The 23,028-nt window shown below is 37.8% G+C and overlaps 1 protein-coding gene across 3 annotated transcripts in view; it reads left to right on the top strand.

The window, feature by feature from the left end:
* Positions 1 to 23,028, top strand: part of ARHGAP18 (Rho GTPase activating protein 18) — a 122,309-nt gene that overhangs the window by 68,406 nt on the left and 30,875 nt on the right. For all 3 annotated transcript variants that reach the window (XM_079148194.1, XM_079148192.1, XM_079148193.1), the window contains exons 3-7: positions 560 to 795; positions 4,403 to 4,466; positions 9,414 to 9,580; positions 18,545 to 18,710; positions 21,507 to 21,598. In XM_079148194.1, coding sequence (XP_079004320.1) covers positions 560 to 795; positions 4,403 to 4,466; positions 9,414 to 9,580; positions 18,545 to 18,710; positions 21,507 to 21,598 — 725 coding nt within the window. The remainder of the gene's footprint in view (positions 1 to 559; positions 796 to 4,402; positions 4,467 to 9,413; positions 9,581 to 18,544; positions 18,711 to 21,506; positions 21,599 to 23,028) is intronic.

The raw sequence follows: 23,028 nt of genomic DNA on the forward strand, positions 1-23,028 counted from the left end.
ATGTAAAAAGCAACCTAATCTGTTGTGCTGATTTGGGATTAGAAAGATTAATTTGAAATTGAATAGTTCCCAATGTCCAGATGCTCTGTTCTATTTTGCCACATTCATCAGCTACAGTGAAGAGAAAAAAAGCAAGCCATTACATAAATTAGCCTTGCTGTCCATGATATGCTGAATCTAAGCCAAGAAACCAGGCTTGAATGTATATTCCCAGCACCAACTTCTCTCTGTAATTTGATGGAAGTAAGTTATCTTTGCCTTGCTTGCCCATCTCTAGAAGGGGAACACTATCATTCTCTCTAAATCTGCAGGGAAGTTGTAGAGGTTAATTACATGTGAAGTCATTAAAAAATTTTTAATTGAGTAGATAGGAAATCGACCTAAAATTTGATATCGCTATGGCCAGAGTGGATGGCAGTTGTCCAAGTTTCTGATAATGATTCTTAGCACCGCGGTTGGGTTACAATAGAAGAGTTTCAGCAAGAATTTTTAGCAGCTTAAAAAATATGAAAGTTCTTATAGTTTGTGATTTAAAACCCAGTTTCCCCCACTGTCTTAGAGGGAGAATTGGAAGAAGAGTGGCTCAAAGAGGCTGGTCTGTCCAATCTGTTTGGAGACTCTGCCGAGGACCCCCAAGACAGCATGGTGTTTTTATCCACACTGACCCGGACCCAGGCAGCAGCTGTTCAAAAACGGGTAGAGACGGTCTCCCAAACCTTGAGGAAGAAAAACAAACAGCACCACATTCCTGACGTCAGAGACATATTCGCTCAACAGAGAGAGTCCAAAGAAAAAGTAAGTTTTCTTTTTCTGATTTAAGTGAACAGATGACATGCCTGGTCTCACGTGGATCAGTCCAATTTAATTCAAAGCCTTGCAGATTTAATGAGCACTTACATAGCAGGCACCAAGGCTCCATCCTTGTAGTGAGCAAAAGCATTGATCCCTGCCTTCTTGAAGGTACGCTGATGCGGCAAAAAGCTAAGCAAACCAAAATTCAGCCTGATAATCCTCTTGGGGAAGATGGTATCCTCAGAACATTAGATGTACCACAGTGCCACATGGGGTACCTGGAGAAGCTACCTAGGCAACTGGACCAATGGAGAAGTAGGAGGTAGAGGAGTCTTCCTTATCTGTTAGTGCCTGCAGGAAAACTGGTGTTTTCGGACTCGCTTAAAGATGAACAGAGGTGAGATATGAGGGATCTAGTGGCAGCTGAATTACAAAGTAGAGACCCGAGATGCAGAACAACACTGCCTTTGTAGCTGGCACTTAGCACCGTACCCAGCACATGGGAGATTTGAGTAAATACTTGTCCAGGTGATTGATTTATTAATGGAAGATGATGAAGTCTGGTAGAGGCTGGGGAAGTGATGAATAAAGAAATATGAGAGAAGGAATGTATGGTAAAAGGACCAGACCTGTGTGACCCAGAACAGTGCCAACAAAGTAGCCAGCTGGCAAGTTACTTATTCATCCAGGAGGAAGCAAGGAGCTAGCACAGAATGTAAATTACTATTCTTTCTTTTATCAGGGAAGTCTTACTACCAAAAAAATGTCTTCTGAACTAAATGGTGTTTCTGGGTCATGGTAGATTTGCATTCTGGCCCCAATAGCCTAGGAGACACAGTGAGGTGGTTGATAGGGGAAATGAAAGGATTCTGGGGCAAGGATGGTAATGGTAACAGTGACCATAACACTTGCTGCTCACTGCTCTACCCACTTTATCTCATTTAATCCAACAACTGTCTATAAGTGAGGTGTTATCATTTCCATTCTATGGCTGAGGCTCATAGACTTTAAGTGACTTGCTCATTGTCCCGTATGTACTATACCCAAATTTGCCTAACTCTGAAGTACATCCTTTTAACCATTCTCTGTCCTGCTAAATTTTCATTTCCATACATGATTCTGATATTAAGCATTCTGAATCTGAGATTCTATTTACACTCTAAAGGAGGGGCAATAAAATTTTTTTTTTTTTTTGTACTGGGGATTGAACCCAGGTGTACTTAACCATTGAGCCACATCCCTAGCTGGTTTTATAGTTTATTTTGAGACAGGGTCTTGCTAAGTTACTTAGGACCTTGCTGAATTGCTGAGACTGGCTTTGAACTTGTGATCCTCCTACCTCAGCCTCCCTACCCACTGGAATTACAGGTGTGCACCACCATGCCTGGCAAAATTTTATAATTTTTTTTCATAAAAAATGGAAGGGTTTATGTTTAAGATGTCTTTCTGACATATAAATTTTCTTGTTTTGTAGACATTGCATTCTTCCAAGAAATTCTTTCTAGTTACAGATTGCTACTCTATTTGCATGGCCAATTGTGGGTCAAAACCAGTCATTTATAAGAATTCTAGGATCACTAGATTGCTCCACGCATTGGTATACGTTAAGCACCTCTTATCAGCCAGTGATGATTTGGGACATCCACTAGTATTGGAGGACTGGACTAGGTTTCCAGCTATAGAATAATGAATGGCAGAGGAATATAGTATCATGACATTTTCTTCCCAATTAAAGGACCCTCCTAAGGGAGCTAAGAGGAAGTGAAAAGGGAGAGGGAGCCGAGAGCTGAACCTAGCAAAATACATACGGTGGGATTCCTGCCAGTCTCCAAGAGGATGTTGCTACTTGGTTTTAGAAGCAGCCTTTTTCAGCAAATTCCTGGTAATGTCTAAACCACATGGTTTTGAGTCCAAGGTAATTGGTGGATTGTATCATCGGATGGACTCATTAAGAGAGAAATATTACAAGCAAATTAAAATAATATATACCCACTTCCACGGCATCCCTTTAATTGAACATCACAACCCATTAGAAATGTGCTCTGCATCCCTCCAGCAAACATGCACCAGCTGTCTCCACTTGCAAATCTTCTGTCCTCCAGTCAGTGTGTATTCAGCTCTTCCATTTTAAATGCTTTCCTATGAAGCCCTTGCTGACACTAGGAAATATAATATAGAAATGAATTCCATCTGTACTGCCATCTTCAATTGCTAAGGAAAACAATTCCAACCACATAGTCCAAAATATGCGTTCACGTGCAAGATGAGAATCACTTGTAATGTTCACTGTCATGGAGGGCCTGCCCTCTGCTGGCTCACGGACAGAGGGAAGGAGAAGGTTATTGCCCTGGCCTGCAGCCAACTAATGTGGTGTCATGTGCCCCCGTGATGTGCGAGTCACCGTCTCTGTCCTGGGAGTACATGTCTCTTAGTAGTATACCAATGGCATATATATACCTGCCCTAGTATTTTTTTTTTTTTTTTTTATAGACATGTGGAGGGGAGTCCTCTGTGACTAATACCGTGAGGTGACATTGTGGTAAGGGACTGCTAAGGCTACTATAGAGATGGAATCCAATGGGATGATTATCTTAAAAATAATTCATTCAAATAGACCCTTTGGTAGTTGATCTAGATTTCCCTTCCTCATCTTCAAGATCCTTCTAAGCTTAGCTGGAAAGGAAGAAATGCTGTCTTACCACCTTGACTGGCAAGTGGATCCAGCTGTGCTTGACCTTGCCCATCAACGTTGGAGGGTTCCACTATTGGGGGTGGAACCCCCCTGGACAGAAAGAGATTCCTTTTAGCTTTTATTGCCAACTTGGTGATTTGGTTTTAATCTATCTCACGTTTGTTACTTACCTTTTTTTCCCGTGAGAATTTCAATTTTACTTCCATTTTGGTTTTTGCATTATTCAGATATATTTCACATATCATAAAATTTACCCAGTGAAAGTGTACAATTCAATGATTTTTGGTCTGTTCATAGGTTTTTTTTTTTTTTTTTTCTACCATCTCCACAATCCACTGTAGCACATTTTCATCATTTCCAAAAGAGAGCTCCGGCCCATTAGCACGTATTCTTCAAGTCCCCTTCTCTATCTTAGGCAAATACTTAGCTACTTTCCAGCTCTGATTTGCTCATTCTGAACATTGCACACAAATGGAATCGTAAAATGTATGGTCTTTCGTGACTGGTTTCAAGCTTCATCCATGTTGAAATGTACATTGATACTTCATTCTCTTTATGGCCAAATAATAATCACTTGAATGTATAGACCACATTTGCTTCTCCACTCATTACTTGATGGATATTACTAGCATGTTTGTCTTCTCCCCTCAACTGGATAGTGATGTTTTGAGGGTGAGGATTCTCGACATTTTCAGTATTCCCCAGAGCACTTACTGTTGCAGCCTACGGTTGTGGGAAATCATATAGTTATTGAACAGTTGCCTACTGATCATAACCATAGTGCCTTTCCCCCACTGAGACTGTTACAAGTCTGAGCACATTTTTTGCATTCTAAAGGTTAGTAGCGGAATTATTTACAATCCCATTTTCTCTGGTTGTGAGTTGGAGATGACTAAATGGCTTGTTTTCTATGTTTAGGCTCCAGATGGCACGGAACTGCAGTCAGTCAGAACAAATGAAAACAAATACCAAGGAAAAGACGGTATGTTGGACCTGTTCTCTTGTGGTTTTTTTTTTTCCCTTCCTTTAATTAGTATAATAAATAGTTACAACCTTTTAAAACATTTGCCTTGAATTCTAGTAAGCAAATTATTTTAGAATACTAACATTAAGTTCCAAGTTGATAATTATATGACGTTGAGCATATAGTTGGCTGTTGTCCTTGTTTTAAATGTATATCCCAATCTGATCCAAAATCCATATATTTACTTTCCTGAACCCTTAACATGTACAGAGATGTTTACCTCATTTAATATACTCAAGAACTCTGTGGACAAGGACCTTGGTGCATGTCTGTAATTCCAACTACTCTGGAGGCCAAGGCAGGAGGATTGCAAGTTTGAGGCCAGACTCCACAACTTGGTCAGACTCCTTGTCAAAATAAAATTAGAAAAGGAGTTACAGATATAGCTCAGTGGTAGAATGCCCCACGGTTCAGTTCCTACTACCTTTGAAAAACAAAAGAAAGAAAACCAAGAGAGCAAAAACTTAGTGGTAGGCATTGCTTTTAACCCATTTTTCAGTTGAGAGAACTGAGCTTTAGAGATGTGAATTCACTTTCTCAAGACCACACAGCTAGAAAGTAGAAACGTAAAAATATTAGTTAAGATTGTTTGAGTAATTGATTATAATTCTCCTTTTTATACTTTTTCTCCTTGAATATTATTTCAGAGAGGAGATGAAAGTTCAAGGCATGGAAGAAAGTAAATATTAAGGTTCTGTTCATATTTACCAAGAAAAAAACTTAGTTATTTCATTTGTTTGCAAAAAGAAATGTATTCTAAATTAAGGTCTTAAGTTTAAGCTTAAAAATAGTTTTTAATTGTTATCACACAGGTGAATTTTATTTTCTGAAATCTCAGCATCTGGGACGTTCACACCAGTAATAGTGTTGCATTTGGTTTGGAGATGGGGACGGGGTATCAGGTAAACTAAGTACTGGAAAGTGTTCCTAATTGTCCATGAAAATCCTGCATTAGACCAAACATGGTGACACACGCTGTCATCACAGCTATTCAGGAGGCTGAGGCAGGAGGATCCCAATTTTGAGGCCAGCCTCAGCAAGTGAGACCTGGTCTCAAAGATTATGCATTAGGCTTAGATTGTATGAGACATTTTACAGCTTTAGAGCATCCAGCATCAATTTCTTCCATATTTTTTCTCAAAACTTTTCTCCTGTGCCCCTACTTTAAAAAAAAAAAAAATGCATACATGTGCCAGTGTGTACGCACACACACATAATTATATCTATAAAAGCCCATACTCAGCCAGGTGTGGCACATGCCTGAAATTTCAGCTATAGGGGAGGCTGAGATGGAAGTTCCAAGCCAGTATTGGTAATTTAGGGAGATCATGTTTCAGAATAAAATTTAAAAAGGGTCTGGGGATATAGCTCAGTGGTAAAGCATTGCTGAGTTCATTCCCCTGTAGTGGGGGAGGGGCGCACTTGCTTTTTCTCACTATTCTGTGATTTTTTTTTTTTGGTAGTGCTATGTATTATTTCAGAATGAAATTTCTGGGTGTTTCCTCAAGTCTGTGTGCCAGCAAACTCCAAAATGGCAAGCCAGCTGGCATCGACATCTCTGACCTGCAAGAGAGCAGAGTCCTTTGGGAGACGGGCAAACGTTTTGTGCCAGTATCAGTGTGCTTCGGGCCTTGGGGAAGAGTGACTGGCAGTTGTTTAACAGACACTGGGCACAATATTGTCCTTCATGTTTCCCTCTGTTGTCAGAGATTGTAATGTAGGCTATGGCAACAAAAGTTCTGGAAGACAAGTTTGGTATATGAGCACTTTCCAGCCTAGATTGCAGCCGGCAAGGCAATGTGACAGTCATGCTGCCTGATTGACATGTGCTTTTGCTGGAATGCTAAGCAGTGGGCATTAAGCATCCAGTAAGAGCAGCAGACTCTGTGCATCTCCATCCATGGCACCAAGCAGTGACTGCCACACCTGTTCTGGGCACTAGCCAGGGAGCCAGGGGTACTGTGCAAACGGTGGAAGGTTCAGAAAGACATGCATAGAAATGGTGATGATCAGGATTCCAAAGTAGAGCTGTTTTCAAGATCCGTGGGCATGGGTGACATTGTCTATTTTAAATGTTTTCCCTACCCTTGAGTTTTCAGATATGTTCTATCCATGATACTCATTCCCAATTAAAAAGGTATAAGATAGGAAGATGGCAAGGGTTGTCACATTTCAAATCAATCCACCACTAAGTATTCACCTAAACTTTTCATCAAACATACAACTCCATAAAGGCGCAGTGATTGCTTGGAAATATAAGTAATTTCCAAATAATATTTAAAAAAATTCATATTGTTATCTTTCTTCTTTCTAGAATTTCTTTGGAAGAAGTATCTTTTTAACATATACTTTTTTCTTTTTAGAATTTCTTTGGAAGAAGTGTCTTTTTAAAGTAAGATATTTCTGAATATTTTTGAACAGTAGAAAACTTTTAGGAGATTTGTAGAATATTTGTAACCTACTGCTATTATCCTTTTCAAAACCAAGGGAAAATAGATTAAAGAACTTATACTTTTTACATTTGAGGATTTCAAAGAACCAAAAGGTTTACTTCAACATCCTCTTTTAGATTTTGTCTTTTGAGGGGTGGGGAAATAGCTCAGCTGGTAGAGCGCTTGCTTGCCTCGCAAGCACAAGGCCCTGAGTTCGATCCCCAGTACCGCAAAAAAAAAAAGATTTTGTCTTTTGAGAATAGATTTATCACTTTTCTTATGCAGTTAACCATCTATTTCCTATAAAAATGTCCCCATAATTATTGATGTTATGGTGACGTTCTTGTCCCCATAATTATTTTCCCGAATGTCTCCCTTAACTCAATTTACTATTTAAACTGAGTCTTTTATACACTTTATATTTGCCTTGTTTCTGGAGGAGATGCATATATTTTAAATGCATTCTAATTTAATTAGAATTATCTCCTTTTGAGTTTAGCCTAGTCGCTTTGTGTCAGGTGGCAGGGTAATTTTTAAAACACTGACCACAAACATTCAGCTGCTGAAAGGTAGCTTCTATTTTAAGAAAATGGCTAATCTTTTTTTTTTTTTTCCCCTCTTAGAAATGGTTTTTTTCCTCTTAATGGTTTCCTAGAAAATCAATATACATATTCACAGGAAAACATAAAGCTGTATAAACCAATGGGAAAGTAGAATTGGGCTTTGGCATTTGTTACTGTTTTTAAAAACAATAAAAACTTACAAATATTTTAATTTTAAAAAAGTTATGGCAGGCAGGCTGTTGGAAAAACAAAGATGGTAGCAAATGACAACAATAATATCAAGTAGTTTTAAATTTATTACTTTTGGAATCAACATAGGTAAATGCTTATTTTCTTAACTGCGAGATACCTCCAGGCTGGTTGGGCCAATGCAAACTGAAAACATAGGCCTCTTAATCAGATTTCAAGATGGCGACAAAGGAGTGTTAAGCCATGGGTGGGACCCCTCTGAGATGGGAGCCCCTCATGACTGCACAGGTCACATACCCATGAAACCCACCCTGCTTATTTAATGGGAGTGAATAAGACTTATAGATTTATATTTATTCCTTAATTTTATTTTGATTAAAACAGGTTTTTTTAAATGACTATAAGTGCAATATTAACAGCAGACTTTCAATATCAATATATATATGGTATGCATTTATCTATATTTCAAAATTTACCTTCCATCACTTTGTGCTATCACTATATGAGCATGTAAGCATACAAATGAACTATGTAAGTTATTTTTTAATTCAGGGCTTCTTACCATGAATCAAACCTCTTCAAAGCAATGTCAACAATTCCTCATGGGTGCCAGGGTTTTTCTAATGTGAGGTGTGTTAAAACCAAAAATGTACCAAATGGTCAAATGTGGAAGTCTTGTCTTCAAAGCTTTAAGCTTCTGTTTTCAGCAGGAGGGAAAAATAGAAGTTCATTGGTTTAGACAAAAAGGAATGAAGGGAAGCGGGGGAGATGGGGATAGGAAAGACAGTAAAATGATTCAGACACAGCTTTCCTATGTTCATGTACGAATACAGGACCAGTGAAACTCCACATCATGTGCAACCACAGAATGGTATCTAATTAGAATCAGTCATACTCCATGTATGATGATATGTCAAAATATACTCTACTGCCATGTCCAAAAACTAGAGCTGTGTTTTCATCAAAGATGTTTTGAATGTGAATTCTTTCCAGGAGGATTAACAGCAAACAAAAAATTAAAAACCCAAAGCAAAATTCAATGTGCTACAATTAAATCCTTGAAATGTTGATATAAGAGATTAAACTTACTTAGCTAGGGTTGATAGTTGTAGGAACTTTTTATGCTCTTTGATAAAATCAGGTGCAAAACCTGTTGGTTCCTGTACCAGTTACCTCCAGGTAACTGCCTGCCACAGTGGTGAGTTTTTGGCATTAGCTCTTATTTTGGAATTTCTACTATGACAGGTAGGTAACATTCCAGAAAGGAAAAGCAGGGCGTGGAACAGGGTTTATTCCAGGAATCTGTTGCAGTGTGAGGAAATTAAATGCTAATTCTGAGAGAGATTACAACACTTCTGACCTCTCCTTTTTTCTTTTGATTTTAATTCCCCAGTGTTGAATAAAATAACATTGCCACTATGAAATTTTGTAAGATTTTCCATCAAGAGTTTGATATTTCCCAACCATGTTTTTTATATGGACCCCATCTAAAAACTGTGATCTCCAATATTCCACAATTGGACTATGGGTTTCCAGTTATCCCTATCTTCTGTCCCCTTTGGCCCCATGGATAGGATTTCTTGAGTATGCTTTTTACCATGAAAATAAGTTAATTATTATCTTGAGAAAGTAGTACTGTTCTCAAAGGTTTTTATATAGTCAATGCACTAGAAGTTTTTGAAAAAATAAAGCAAGCATGTGATTGGGTCTTTTCTCCCCAGACCAGGCTTCTAGCCTCCTTGGTGATAAGGAGCTGATGCTTCCACTGCCTGAGGACACACCTGCCTCTGAAACAGACATCAACCTGGAAGTGTCATTTGCTGAGCAAGCAGTCAACCAGAAAGAGGATAAAACACAGAAGAGCGAAAGCAACGATGCCTCATTACCCGTATGTAGCATGTGTCCAGATGGTACTAATAGAATCATTTTTTATCAGATTCTTATTATGAAAACCTAGAACCCAGGGTCAAGTTGAAAACCTGATACAGCAAGCACCCTGACCTTCATAGATTCATTCAGCACTTTTTTTTTTTTTTTTTTGATTCATTGTACACAAATGGGTTACAACTGTTGTTTCTCTGGTTGTACGTGAAGTAGAGTAGCACTTAATATAGCCTTTCCTCTCTGTGTATGCCTTGAGATCATCAAGGGCATGCAAAACAGCTGCCATACTTAAGAAACTGACCACTAAAAAGATAGCTATATTGAATAGAGAGTCATTAATATTTCTCCAGTTGGTACAAGATTGGCTCCTCCCTTCACTAGACCGGTTTGGATTTGAACAAGGGACATTCATTTTGTTGGTAGTTTTCTTTCTGGTTTCCTTGAATTGAGCTATCTCCCCTTCTTTTCCTTTTAATATTTTTGAGGAGTCCAGAGCAGCTTTCTGGTTTTGTCTGACTGTTTCCTGCTGACTGGATTCAGGTTTCACATTTCTGGCTAGTGGACTGTGGGCGATGTTTCAACCTCTGATCTTATCAGAGGAGGGGCATGGTGTCAGTCCTGTTGGGACAGACATTTGATCACTAACTTGCATAAGGGGATATTCACTAGATCTTATTGTAACGAACTTTTCTTGTGGGCAGTCAATACAACTTGGTGGTCCTTGAGATTGTGTGACTGTTCTATTTGACAGTAATAACCCATTACCCTTGCCTGAAACAATAATTAAGCTATTGTTAAAACAATGATGATTTTCTATTATTCCTTCTATATTTATGGGCTGGTCATCTTCTGTCATCATTGGTTTCCTTATATTTTTATTATTTTTGAATATCACTATGGATTTTTTTCGTAAATCATTATTTTCCTTGATGTTCAAATTTACCCAGATTTGTCCAGGGGGAGCTCCTCCGGTCTGGTTTCTAAGTCATTTTAACATTGTCCTCATTTTAAGTTTTCTCAACTTTCTGGACAAGATGTTCCAGGCTCACCTTGTAATTGTCTCCCCTTAGACTTGAAAACAGTCATGTCTTCATGAAGCTCTGGTTCCTTTTAGTGGTAAATTACATTTAGAATCCAAGTCCTCTGGAGTGTTCTTATTGCTACCGAATACATATACACACGTATACATCTATATACATTTTGTGTGTGTACACACACACACACACACACACACAAACTAGCCATTCACATTTTATACATGCAATTAAACATTCAACATCCAACAATCATTAGTGCAGGGTCAGACCTGATTTAGCCCTATTGCTATCTAGTTCTCTCTTCTGTGTTATTTGGTAAACCACATCTGAATTGTATTATCAGTAAATATTTGTGTTGCTAAAAAGTTTAAACATTTTAAACTTTTCATGTTCATGTTGCCATTATTATACCTTAAAAACACTGACAATTATCAATTTCAAATCTCTAGACAATGTTCGTGAAATTTGTGATACAATTTGAAATTGGATCATTTTGTAGTTTGAGGGCCCTCTCTTCCTTGTCCATATTCCTCTTTGTTCCTCTGTCCCTCTATTCCTCGAATCCCTCTGTCCCCGCCTCTGCCTTCTTCCTCCTGTTTTCCCTCCCTCCCTCTCTCCCTTTCTTCCTCACCATTCTCTGCCTTCTTTCATTCTTCCTCTTTCTCCCTGTCTGTCCTTCCATCCATCCTCCTGTCTGTCCCCTTCCCTCGAAATGGATTTGTTGAAGAAACCTTGGTATTAAGTTGTAGAGAAATACAACTGTGACTAATCCTTTCCCTTATGATACAATTCAACATCTTCTGTTTTTAATAAATCGACTTCAGATGTATCAGTCTGAGGTTCAACTTCTCTGTCGAGACTCCTTCTGATAGGTGGTTACCTGTTCTCTATCAGGAGACTTGCAGTGTCTGGTTGTCTTGTTTTGGTGAAAATAACAGCTGCTGCCAATCAATACAGTTTATTCCTGGTTAGAAAATGCTGATGTTCTAAGTATTTTCTTCTTTCTTTCATTTATTACTTTGGATATTTTCTTTAAGAAACACTTCCTTGAAATGGTTACTTTCTCCATGTATTTACTCGTTTTGAAAACTTTTTGATTCCTTGGCATTTTTTTTTTACCAGCAATCAATTACTGTTTGTGTGGGTTTTAGAAGAATAGCATCTTAACACATGGATTCATACATATTTGATGTGATGCTAGACAACGTTTCACAGGTTTATCTGGTATATTTTTCTACTGCAGGCCTAAAATTGTTTTGGTGAGAACCCCTGGTTTCATTTAGTAGAAACACATTTTCCTGCCTATGAGCAGGACACAAGGTGTGTTCAGTCTCTGGGTTGGTCCTCATTTTCATGGCTTTTAAGAGGACAGGAGAACATCTATATCTTTCTTCCATGTTCACAATTGTGGTTCTTGGGAAATGGCAGGTGACATATTTAGGATGTCACAAAGACTCATTTGCTTTATTCTACATTAATGCAAATAATATTCTACATTAGTGCAAAGAATAGCGATTGCTAATTGCGATTTGCCATCATTAAGAACACAAGGAGATGGCTTAACCTTGCTTTTCCTCAGTTTTTCTGTGTTGAACATGTTCCAAAAGGGATTTCATACAGTAAAATTATTATGCTTTAGGATAGTTATTCTCTGTGTGGTTAAATACCCGACTGCATACTTGTTTGGGTTTCATTTACTTGATTTTATTTTCAGTTTTTAGAGATTGCTTTTTTTTTTTTTTTGAAATGTAATTTTGTCTTATAATTGTGTAAAATATTTGCAATGGTCCAAAAGTCAAATATAAAAATGTGTATTAAAAGTCTAGCTTTTATTCTTTAGCTGCCACTCTGTTCAGTCCCTATTCTTAGATGAAGCATCCCCCCCCTTTTTTTTTTTAAATATGGTTCATTCTTCTGTTCTTAGTTAAACACACTTATCTGAGAACACATTTTCTCCACCTCGATTTTATTTATTTATCTGATGTATATCTAGAAGATTGTATCATAGCAGTGTAGAGAAATATTTCTCATTCCTTTTTTGGGGGGGGCAGTTACCAGGGATGGAACCCGGAGCCACATCCCCAGCCCTTTTTTATTATTTTATTTTGAGACAAGGGCTCACTAAGTTGCTGAAGCTGACCTCAAACTTGTGATCCTCCTGCCTCAGCCTTCTAAGCCACTGGAATTATAGGAGCGCACCACCACGCCTGGCTCGCATTCCTTTTTATGGACACCCTACTCTGCTGTGAGGCCGTATTGCAATTTATTCAATCAGTCCCCTAATGATGGACGTCTGGTTTTTTCTAGGCTTTCTCATATTTTGAAGAATCTATTTTTAATTCTAGTGGGGAAAGTAAAGGTGTTTGCAAAAGTTGATCTGAAATAAAGTTCCATGCTCCCAGATCATCCTTCGTTAAAGTTTCAGGGTGAGAGTCTTCATCACAAAATATGGAAAGGCTTGAAATCAAAGGTTAACATAATCTAGCTAAACAGAATGGAGACATTGTTGACTACAACAATGGAATAAAATATAATCTCCACTTGTCTCAAAACAAGACTTCCTCTGCCATTTTATTCTGTTGCACAAACTAATTTGTGTTCACTTACCGTATTGATTTTGTTCATGTCATGCCCCAGGTTTAAGAATGACATTTCTTTTTCTATTTCTCTGTTGTTCTATATTTGTTAAGGAAACCTTAGACCCTACCTCTATACTTATGCTTCTTGTTAAGTCTTTCCTGACTGTGACCTTACATTACATAAATCACTTGAAATCAGCTGATAAGCTGTCATTAGTATGTGTTTAATGATGACTAATTTGTCTGTTTTCTAAATTTTTTAAAATTCTAATTTGTTGTACATGACAGTAGAATGCGTTTATACATTTTGATAGATCATACATAAATGGAGTGTAATTTCTCATTTTTTCTTATTGTACATATTGTAGGATCAGTCATATGTACGTGAGGTAATAATGTCTGTTTTACATACATGCATCTATTCATTTCTCAACCATATTTTAAAATTATGCATGCCTTGCAGAAGGCATGGGCGTATTGTAAAGCTTCTACAAGTCCTTAATGTGGCTGATGAAGTGAATGTTTATAACCACCCCTCAGAAGCAGGTATCTAAGCAGAAACAAACCTTAAGTTCCATTTCCACTCTGTGCTTCCCTGACTCTGTAAATAAGCAATAGGCTTTATGTAATATGCTATCCTGTTGACTGCATTTCATATGCGCTTCCTGTTTCTTAAAGTACTGAGCAGGCTTTGTTTTAATTCTTTATGATCTCTCCGTAGATTCAGGTTTTTGCTCTTAATTTGAACATCTGGTTTTATAACCTTTTAGATGCTTCAGTTTGAAAATTTAGCTACAATGCAGTATATCTCAGAAATTATGCTCTGCACTTATTTTGTTCCTTTATCAAAAGATCTTTGTGAGGTAGGTATTGTCCCTATTTTCCACATTAGTAAACCAGTTAGGTTACATGGCATGCTAAGGCTTGACTTTGGTGACTAAGCTTTGAACGCTTTTCTCTTGCTTTCCTTTCCAAGCTGAAGCTGGAGTGATGGGCAGAAAAATCAAGTTCATCATTACCGATGAAATGCCCGTGGGCTACCTTGTACGGCAAGGCCTACAAAGGAGGGGTATAGTCAGGGAGCGCTCCGTAACAAATGTATCAAACATGGGGAACCAGTGACCTTATATATTTTGAAAAACTTTATTTCATTTTTTGCTTTAAGCGCATTTTTCAAAAGGTAAAGAACTTTTCTCTTGCCAAAATTCCACGGTCTTCTCTTAACCAAGGAACTGAGCCATCCAGTCTATTAACTAAACAAAAACGACAGGAAACTTCATAAATATTTAAAGCAGCTGCCATGAATTAAACATTGGGGTAAAGAACTAACTCCTTCATTAAGTACAGTGTTTAAATAAATAAATAAGCTCATGACATATATTGCTAGGTAAATCAAATGTTTGAACTAATAATATTTCAGGTTTCTCTAAACATTTACCTTGGGTAGTGCTTCAGGTAATAATAATTACCTGTGTTTGGCTTATTAGACCAAAAACAACTGATTTTAATGAAACATTTAGGACTTTTTAAGTATGTGTAAATGGATGGTAAATATGGTTGGCTCAGCCCATCAGAAAACAAAGTCATTAGCATAAATATAGGGCCATGCATGAGAAAAATGTGACAAGTTTTGTGTGATTTAAAAAGGAAAGCTTAGTCAAAATCACAAAATCAGAATATCAAGAACATTGGTGGGGTGTTTGAGTACATGCTTCTCTCTGTAGCGAGGGTGTCGCCATCCTATAGACTGGTTTTTGAGCTCCTGAAATGTGCCAGGCATATGACACAACAGGGTTACAGAGGTGATTAAGATGTAGCTCCTGTCCTTGGGGGCTCCCAGTCCTACGTCAATACCTATCAACCTAGATTTCCTTCTGCCTGCTGCTTTCTGTCCTCTGTCTGCCAGGTGGATTGTTGGGGGAGGGGAGGGATTGGAGTAGAAGAGTATGGTTACTGAATTTGGGATTGAGATCTGAATTTGCGTCTGTATTTTGTCACTGGCCATGTGGCCACATTTAACCCTTTCTACTAAGCCTCATTTTCCATACCTACAATATTGCCATAGTCATTCTTACCCTTTTGAAACTTTGGCAGAAGATAAGAAGTAAATATGAATATTATCCTTCTCATTTTTTTCTTAACTTGCTATAATACTTAGCAGAAATGGAAAACCATGAAATGTGGACATTATTTTAAAAGTTCTTTGAAGAAATACAGGAGTAATTCTTAACCCTTTTTGAGAGCTTGCTATGTGCCATTAGGGCCTCACCACAGCTTTATAAGGTGGGACCTGGTGCTATTCCATCTCACAGGCTAAGAGGCTGAGGTGCAGAAGGTGGTGGTGTTTGCCTAAGGTCACATAGCTAGTAAGCGATGGAGACTGGTTTGCCACCTGCAGCCCCGCTGCACATCCTCACGCCCTGTGCTCTGCACCAGGCAGGCCGTCCACATCAACGCTGGAAATTCAGTCAGGCTCCATCTTCCATGAGGTCCATTCCTATATTGTTTAATATTTTCATAGGACAAAAATAGATGGCCCAAAGCTGAGAGAGAGAGATCTTTTCTCTTTTAGTGGATTTAAAAAAAGGCACTCAGACGTGAGTTTGCTTGAAAGGAATTAGCTATGGATTTTATGGGACAATGGAACCCTCAAATATTGTGGTCTCAACTCCATTATACTGTTAAAACTTGAGGCCCTCAAAGAGCTTTTGTTTATGTGGGTTATACCTATGGATGCTCATATCAGAAATTAATATTAATATTGAGGAGCTAGGGGTGTAACTCAGTGGTAAATTATGGGTTTAGCATGCTTGAGGCCTAATAATAATAATAATAAAAATTATTATTTTTATTATTATTTTATTATTGGCATAATAATAATAATAAAAATAAAATAATAATAATCCAGCTGGGAATGGTAGCATGCACACACCTGGAATCCCAGTGACTCAGGAGGCTGAGATCAAGTTCAAGACCAGTCTTGGCAACTTTAGCAAGATCCTGTCTCAAAAAATAAAAGGTCTGGGATATAGTTCAGTGATAAAGCAGCCCTGGGTTTAATCCCTCGCACCACACACGGTCTGTTTAAAGTAACTGCTACCATCAACATAAAAGCCCTTTTAAAAAAGGAAAATAGCCATGTTTTGTAGAACTAAAATTTGAGAAGTGTGGCATGGTTTTAATTTTGGCACTCTCTAATATCTGGCCTTAGTAGGTCAGCTGTATTCTCACAGCTCCTTCTGGATTAATCTGTTGCAATGATCCAGATCATTTACCATGGGAAAACTTCTCTGCATGCTCAGGAGAGAATGAGAGCAGAAAAGGCAAAAGAATGTCTTAGTATTAATTATTAATATTAACAATTTTTGAATTAACAAGTTTGACCTCTAAACCTCTTGCAAGAGTATTGGGGACCTTGAAGAGACTGTGCTTTCACACCCCTCTTATATTAATGTTTAGGCTATGAGGTGTTAATGACAAAAATCAGCAAAGCAAAGGGGGTAAAAGGGAATCAGCTGAACATTCTCGACAATTAAATGAAGAAGGCAAGGGTAAACCTCACCCATGTCATCTGGTGACAAGTTTTTTTTATCAGACTGCTAGAGAATGATCGTTGGTTAAGTTGGCAAACACAGCAGACTGCAGTTTGTATTAAATATGCTAAAGAAATTTATCTTTTCCTCTTGTGGTTTGTTTTCTTATATTTAATGAGTTTAATATTAAGAGTAAACTGAGCAGCTATGAACATTGATGTGGCTGCGTTACTGTAGTATGCCGATTTTAAGTTCTTTGGGTATATACCAAAGGAGTGGGATAACTGGATCAAAAGGTGGGTCCATTCCAAGTTCTCTGAGGATTTTCCACACTGCTTTCCAGAGTGCACCAATTTGCAACTCCACCGGCAATGTATGAGTGTACCTTTTTCCCCACATCCATGCCAATATCTATTATTGTTTGTGTTCTTTATAATAGCCATTCTAATTGGAGTAAGATGAAATCTTAGTGTTGTTTTAATTTGCGTTTCTCTAATTACTAGAGATGTTGAACACTTTTTCATACATTTATAAATCACCTGTATGTCTTCTTCTGCAAAGTGTCTGTTCAGTTCCTTGGCCCATTTATTGATTGGGTTTTTTGTATTTTTGGTGTAAAGTTTTGTAAGTTCTTTATAAACTTTGGAGATAAATGCTCTATCTGAAGTGCTTGCGGCAAAGACTTTCTGGAATGGAGGAACTTTGGATTATGTAGAAGGAAATGAGAGGGAGGAGGGTATGAAAAATGGTGGAATGAGACAGATATCATTACCCCATGTATGATTACATGAATGGTATGAATCTACATTGTGTATACAACCATGAAAACGAAATGATATACCCCATTTGTGTACAATGAATCAAAATGTAGTCTGTAAAAAATTTTAAAATAAATAAAAAAATAATCTGGCAAAAAAATGTTAAGAGTACTAGAAGATATTTGGGAGATGCATAAAACAGCTAATATCACAGACTTGCTTGTGGTCCTGGATAGCATCTCTACATTTTGGTATATTCAGCTGTGAAAGGAACAATGACTAATAATGGCAACCACGTAAAAACCATTGGAAAGTGGTAATGTTTAAACCTCACAGCAGCACTCTAAATTAGGTGGCCTCTCTCTCTCTCTTCTTTTTCTCTTCCTTCTCCTCCCATTTTGCAGAAAGAAAAATTAAGTAGTTGTGGAAAAGCACAGCTGATAAGCAGCTGGATGACTGGCAGTCTTTCAAGTTCATGCCAGCTGCCATCCCATGCCCTGTGGCCTGTGCCAACCTGACCTTGTGGAGGGTACAGTCCTGGCTGCTCTTCTTCCTCTTCCTATTTATTGTTGTCATGTCATCTAACTCCCTTCCCCACCCCCTCATTGTTCATCCCCAACTTCTGATTTTATTTTGTTTTGGGTGATACTGGGGATTGAACTCGGGTGTTTTACCACCAGCTCTTTTTATTTTGAGTCATTCCATCTCCTGCCTCAGTCTCCTGAGTTATTGGGATTACAGGCATATTACCACCATGCCTGGCTAATCTTTGGTTCTTGAAGACCCACTGACTGGTAGTCATTTTCTCTTCTGGGTTTACTCTTTTTTCCTGCAGTATTGATATGAGCCCTCCAGTGATATGGTTCACTGTCAGGTTCTGGAACTACCACGGCTTTCAGATAGGACCACTCTGCATTCTCACTGGGAAAATTCTATCACGGATTTCCATGTCACTTAATCTGAATGTATCTTCTTTATAGAGTTAAAAATTTTTTTCTTCCTGCATTATCAAAGAGATTAGACACTGTAAACTTTCCCTATATTAATGGTATTTATTTCAGAATTTCAGATTGCCAAAAGATAAAACGGGCACCACAAGGATTGGTGACCTTGCACCCCAGGACATGAAGAAAGTTTGCCATTTAGCCCTAATTGAGCTGACTGCTCTCTATGATGTATTGGGTGTCGAACTGAAACAACAAAAAGCTGCAAAGATCAAAATGAAAGGTAATCTTAAAATGAAAAATAGTTAGATTGACTTCTAAAGCTGCAAAAACGGACTTGGCGTTTTAGCAGTATTCTTGGGGGTAGGTACCAAAGCAAGTACAAATTCACCTGGAGTTCAGATTCTAAAACACTGCCTTCAAAAATTGGGTAACTTGATTAAAATATACTGTGTCCTCAACTATAGAAAATAAAGGCATATTAAAATAAAGGCAAATTATTCCCACAGAAGGAAACCAAATCAAAGAATCATAGCTTTATGCTCTCTCCTTTGAAAGCTGTTTATTTAAAAAGACACATTTGGTATACATATTTTTTCCCCCAAATTCACATCTTGGAAAAATAACTTTGAGCTGGTTGGTTTTAAATGATGACTTTTGCTTATTCACTGGTTAGAAAATATTTGGGTAGTTAGTATTTTGTCCCTTTGTTCACTCACGTGTGACTTCTCACTATTTTGCAAAAAATATTTCTTATCCTATTAAGAAAATGCCATTGTAACATACGGTACCACTAGATTATACTAATCCTATATATGTGTAGTTTTTCTATTGTAAGCAGCTTGCTTTACCTATTACGGAAATAGAATTTATTATTTGTAGCATGATAAAGAATGAACCCCTCTCCGGTTTTTGTTCCTTTGCAGTTTTATTAGTCTGGAAATCCAGATAATTCTCTACTGCAGAGCTTTACTGTGCAGGACTCTTTGTCCTCTTGTTTAACCTGAAAGGTGCCTCCTAAAGAGACACCATGAATGAGGACCATTGAGTTGCTATGGTAACATTAGCTAAGGCAAGTAGTCACCTGGTTTAAACGTTAGAGGCTGTTTCTCTGTAGGACTGAAGTGTCCTTTCCCTTAGGTCCCCTGTCATGGTGGACCCATGGTGGACCTCATTCTGTGTTCAATTCCTTGGAATATTCTAGCTTGAGGCCTGGAATGGTGAATTTCAGTTAAAATGTGCTTCTGTTTTTACTTGAGTCCCTTGTGAAGAAAGAAGACTTCACATCTTTTCTAGAAGCTCATCATAAAACTTCCAATGAAAAGATAGAAATATAATTTAAATAACCATAACCAAGTTCTCGTGACTTTTTGTGTATGTGTTTTAAGAATGCCATTCTAGCAGAGAAACAGTGTTCTTATTAAAGCTATCACAGTTAAAGTGGAAGAGTAGAAATTCCAGTTAAAATTTTTTTTTTTTTTTTTTTTTTTTTTTAAACCCAGGGGCACTAAACCATGAGCAGTATCCCCAGCCCTCTTTATTTAAGTGCTGCAGCTGGCCTCAAACCTATGATTTTTCCTGCCTCAGCCTCTTAAGTTTCATATGCTACCACACCCAGCTAAAAAAATATCTCTTGTCTAAGCTGTTTACATTACATACTAGATACTTGGCATTCTTCAGTTACATTTTTTTCTTAATTCCCCAAACTAAAAAGCTACTTCTTGTGTTACTAGTATTCTCATGAATGGCATCTTAGTGTCCAGTGTCTGTCCTCAGACTACAAGGTCATTCCTTTCTCCATTTTCACAGATGATTTTTATTTCCTCTGATGATGTGTGTCATAAAAGAAATGCTACCACCTCTGGTAATTCTCCACGTGGTGATGGGGATGAGAAGGAGGTTTTGGGTAGGAACTATGCTCAAGGTATATGATAGTAATTTAGAAAAATTATAAATGATATTACCTATAATTTCTTCTGGAACTATTACCAAATATATGTGTGTGTATATATATGTGTGTGTGTGTGTGTGTGTGTGTGTGTGTATACACATATATGTGTACATGTATTTAAAAACCCTACAGATTTAAATTTAAGAATACCAAGGTGTCTACTGTGTTTTCTAAATGGAAACACTTTTAGAATGGGATCATAAAGTTGGTGGATTTCTCAAAAAAGTATGTATTTATACTTAGCTGTATTGTAGAATGTCAAATGTCATTTTAGAATTGAAGAGATGAGTAATACTTGGTTTTGAGCCATAACTTTTAATTTAATTGAACTTAAGTGAACTGAATATTTATATGTTCTCACAGTAGTCTGTTTTTCTTTTGTAGCAGTTCTCCCTTTTCTAATTATTTCAGTGATTATTTGCAATCATAGTGTTATGGTTTGGATCTGGAATATCCCCTAAGGGTTTATGTGTTAACTCAAGACTTGTTTCCCAATGCTACAATGTTCACAGCTGAGCTTTGGGGCAATAAATAGATCATAAGGTCTCTGACTTTATGGATTAATCCATTGATGGATTCATCATTCAAAGGCCTAGTGAGGGGTGATAGAAATTTAGGAGGTGGGACATAGTTGAAGGGAGTGAGGTATGCTTTGGGGGTCTGCCCTTGGGGACTATATCTTGTCCCCTATCCCACTCTTTGTTTTCTGGCCATCATAAGGTGAGAGCTGCATTCCAACTTGCCCTTGTGCCATGATGCTCTGCCATGTACAGGCCCATAGCTACGATGCTAGCTGACCCCATGGTCATGAAGTTTTGAAACTGTGAGCCAAAATAAATCTTTCCTTCTTTAAGTTGTTTGTCTCAGGTATTTGTCACAGTGACAACAAGCTGACTAACGTAATTTGTCCAGTTGTCGTTCCCTGCTACATTTCTCCATAAAGCCTGGCCAGTTTTCCTATTGGCCTATTTATACCTAATGGCCAAAGGTTGTCATTTTCCTAGTAAGTACTCCTAGTAAGTATAGTTATCTGATTGAATGACGGTCTCAGAAATCATGCCTTAACATTTTTTGTATTAACAATTTGTTGATTAATGGAAATGAAGACATTTTGTTTTCTTGTTGCAGATTCTGGTCTTTTTGGTGTTCCATTGACCACATTGTTAGAACAAGATCAGAGAAAAGTGCCGGGAACTCGAATACCCTTGGTCTTTCAGAAAGTAAGTAGGCCTTAACTGGTTACTGTAGAGGACATACTTGAGCTAATAGTAGTTTTTTGTATTCATACTATTATAATATAGTTTCAATTGATATTGTTTTTCTTTGTGGTACTTTGATTTTTTTATGCAGGAAGCAAATTTGTTTCAAGGGCTCATGATTTTTATTTCATAGTGATGCTTTCTGTGCTATTACTGTAACTGTGATCACCTGGCATCATTGTCCTGTCTTATATTAGCTGGCTTTGTATAATTGAGATTTCAATTCTCTAATACATAGGAGCAAAAACTGCTTATAAATTTCTAGGAATTGAATCCTCATGAATATTTCATGCCTGTATGTATTTCCCAAGCTTTCCTATTTACAGTGAGGCTGTCCAATTTAATTTACCAGTGCCTACGTCCAAAGTAGGCAAAGAAACCATAAAGTAGAATTAGAAAATGATTGCTAAACTATCAAATCACTTGTGTAGTCAACACTCAATTATTCATAAGGGGATTATCTATAGCAATAAAAAATTTCAGCCCAACCTCTGAGCCATCCTTGTTCCGAAGCACAGATTACATTTGATAAGAGCCAGGGAGTACACACTGAGGAAGTCAGGTCAGGTCAGCTGTGGACTACCCAAGTTATGGATACTTTGTAACAGTCTAGGCATATTATCGTTTCTGAAATTTCTGGGGACAGTAGAATTTGCTTCATAGTTGACTAGGGCAAGAAACTCAATCAAACTAAGACTTAATCTTCTTGGCACTTATTGTTCCTCTATGCCAAATCAGTCATTTCCCTGTCTTACCCATGAGCTGTTGTTGCCTTTATTCCTCTTGTCTGCCATACATCCAAGTGTGAGTATTTCTGATGAACTTCATTCTGCAGTTTATCCAACTCATTAGCCTCTGACAGCCCTGCCTGCAGAACCTGTATCTGTCTGAATAGTTGTCAACACTTCCTGTGATTAACAGAAAGAGGCTAATAAATATAGGTTACTTACAAGTCCCTTTACTCTCAAGAAAAGAAGTGAGTTGTTAGGCACAAATGGCTTCACAAAACAAGATTCTTGGCACCATGCTTTTTGGTATGTTAGCCAAGGTTCTGCAGAGAAATAGAACCCACGGAATATATGCAGAAAGATATGGAGTGATTTACTTTGAAGAATTTGCTCACCCAGTTATGGGCGCTAGCAAGCCTCATATATGTAGAGCAAGCAGGCTGGACACTGAGGTGAAAGTTGATGCTGCAATCTTGAGGAAGGACTGCTTTTTTGGAATATCTCAGGTTTTGCTTTTAGGCCTTTGACTGATTGGGTGAGGCCCTTCACCTTCTGGAGGGTTATTTGCTTTACTCAGACTATGATTTAAATGTTAATAGTATTCAAAAAAATTCTGTCACTGCAACATCTCCACTGGTGTTTGACTGAATAAATGGACACTGT

This window comes from Sciurus vulgaris, assembly GCF_902686455.1.
Source record: "Sciurus vulgaris genome assembly, chromosome: 7".
Classification (NCBI taxonomy): Eukaryota; Metazoa; Chordata; class Mammalia; order Rodentia; family Sciuridae; genus Sciurus; species Sciurus vulgaris.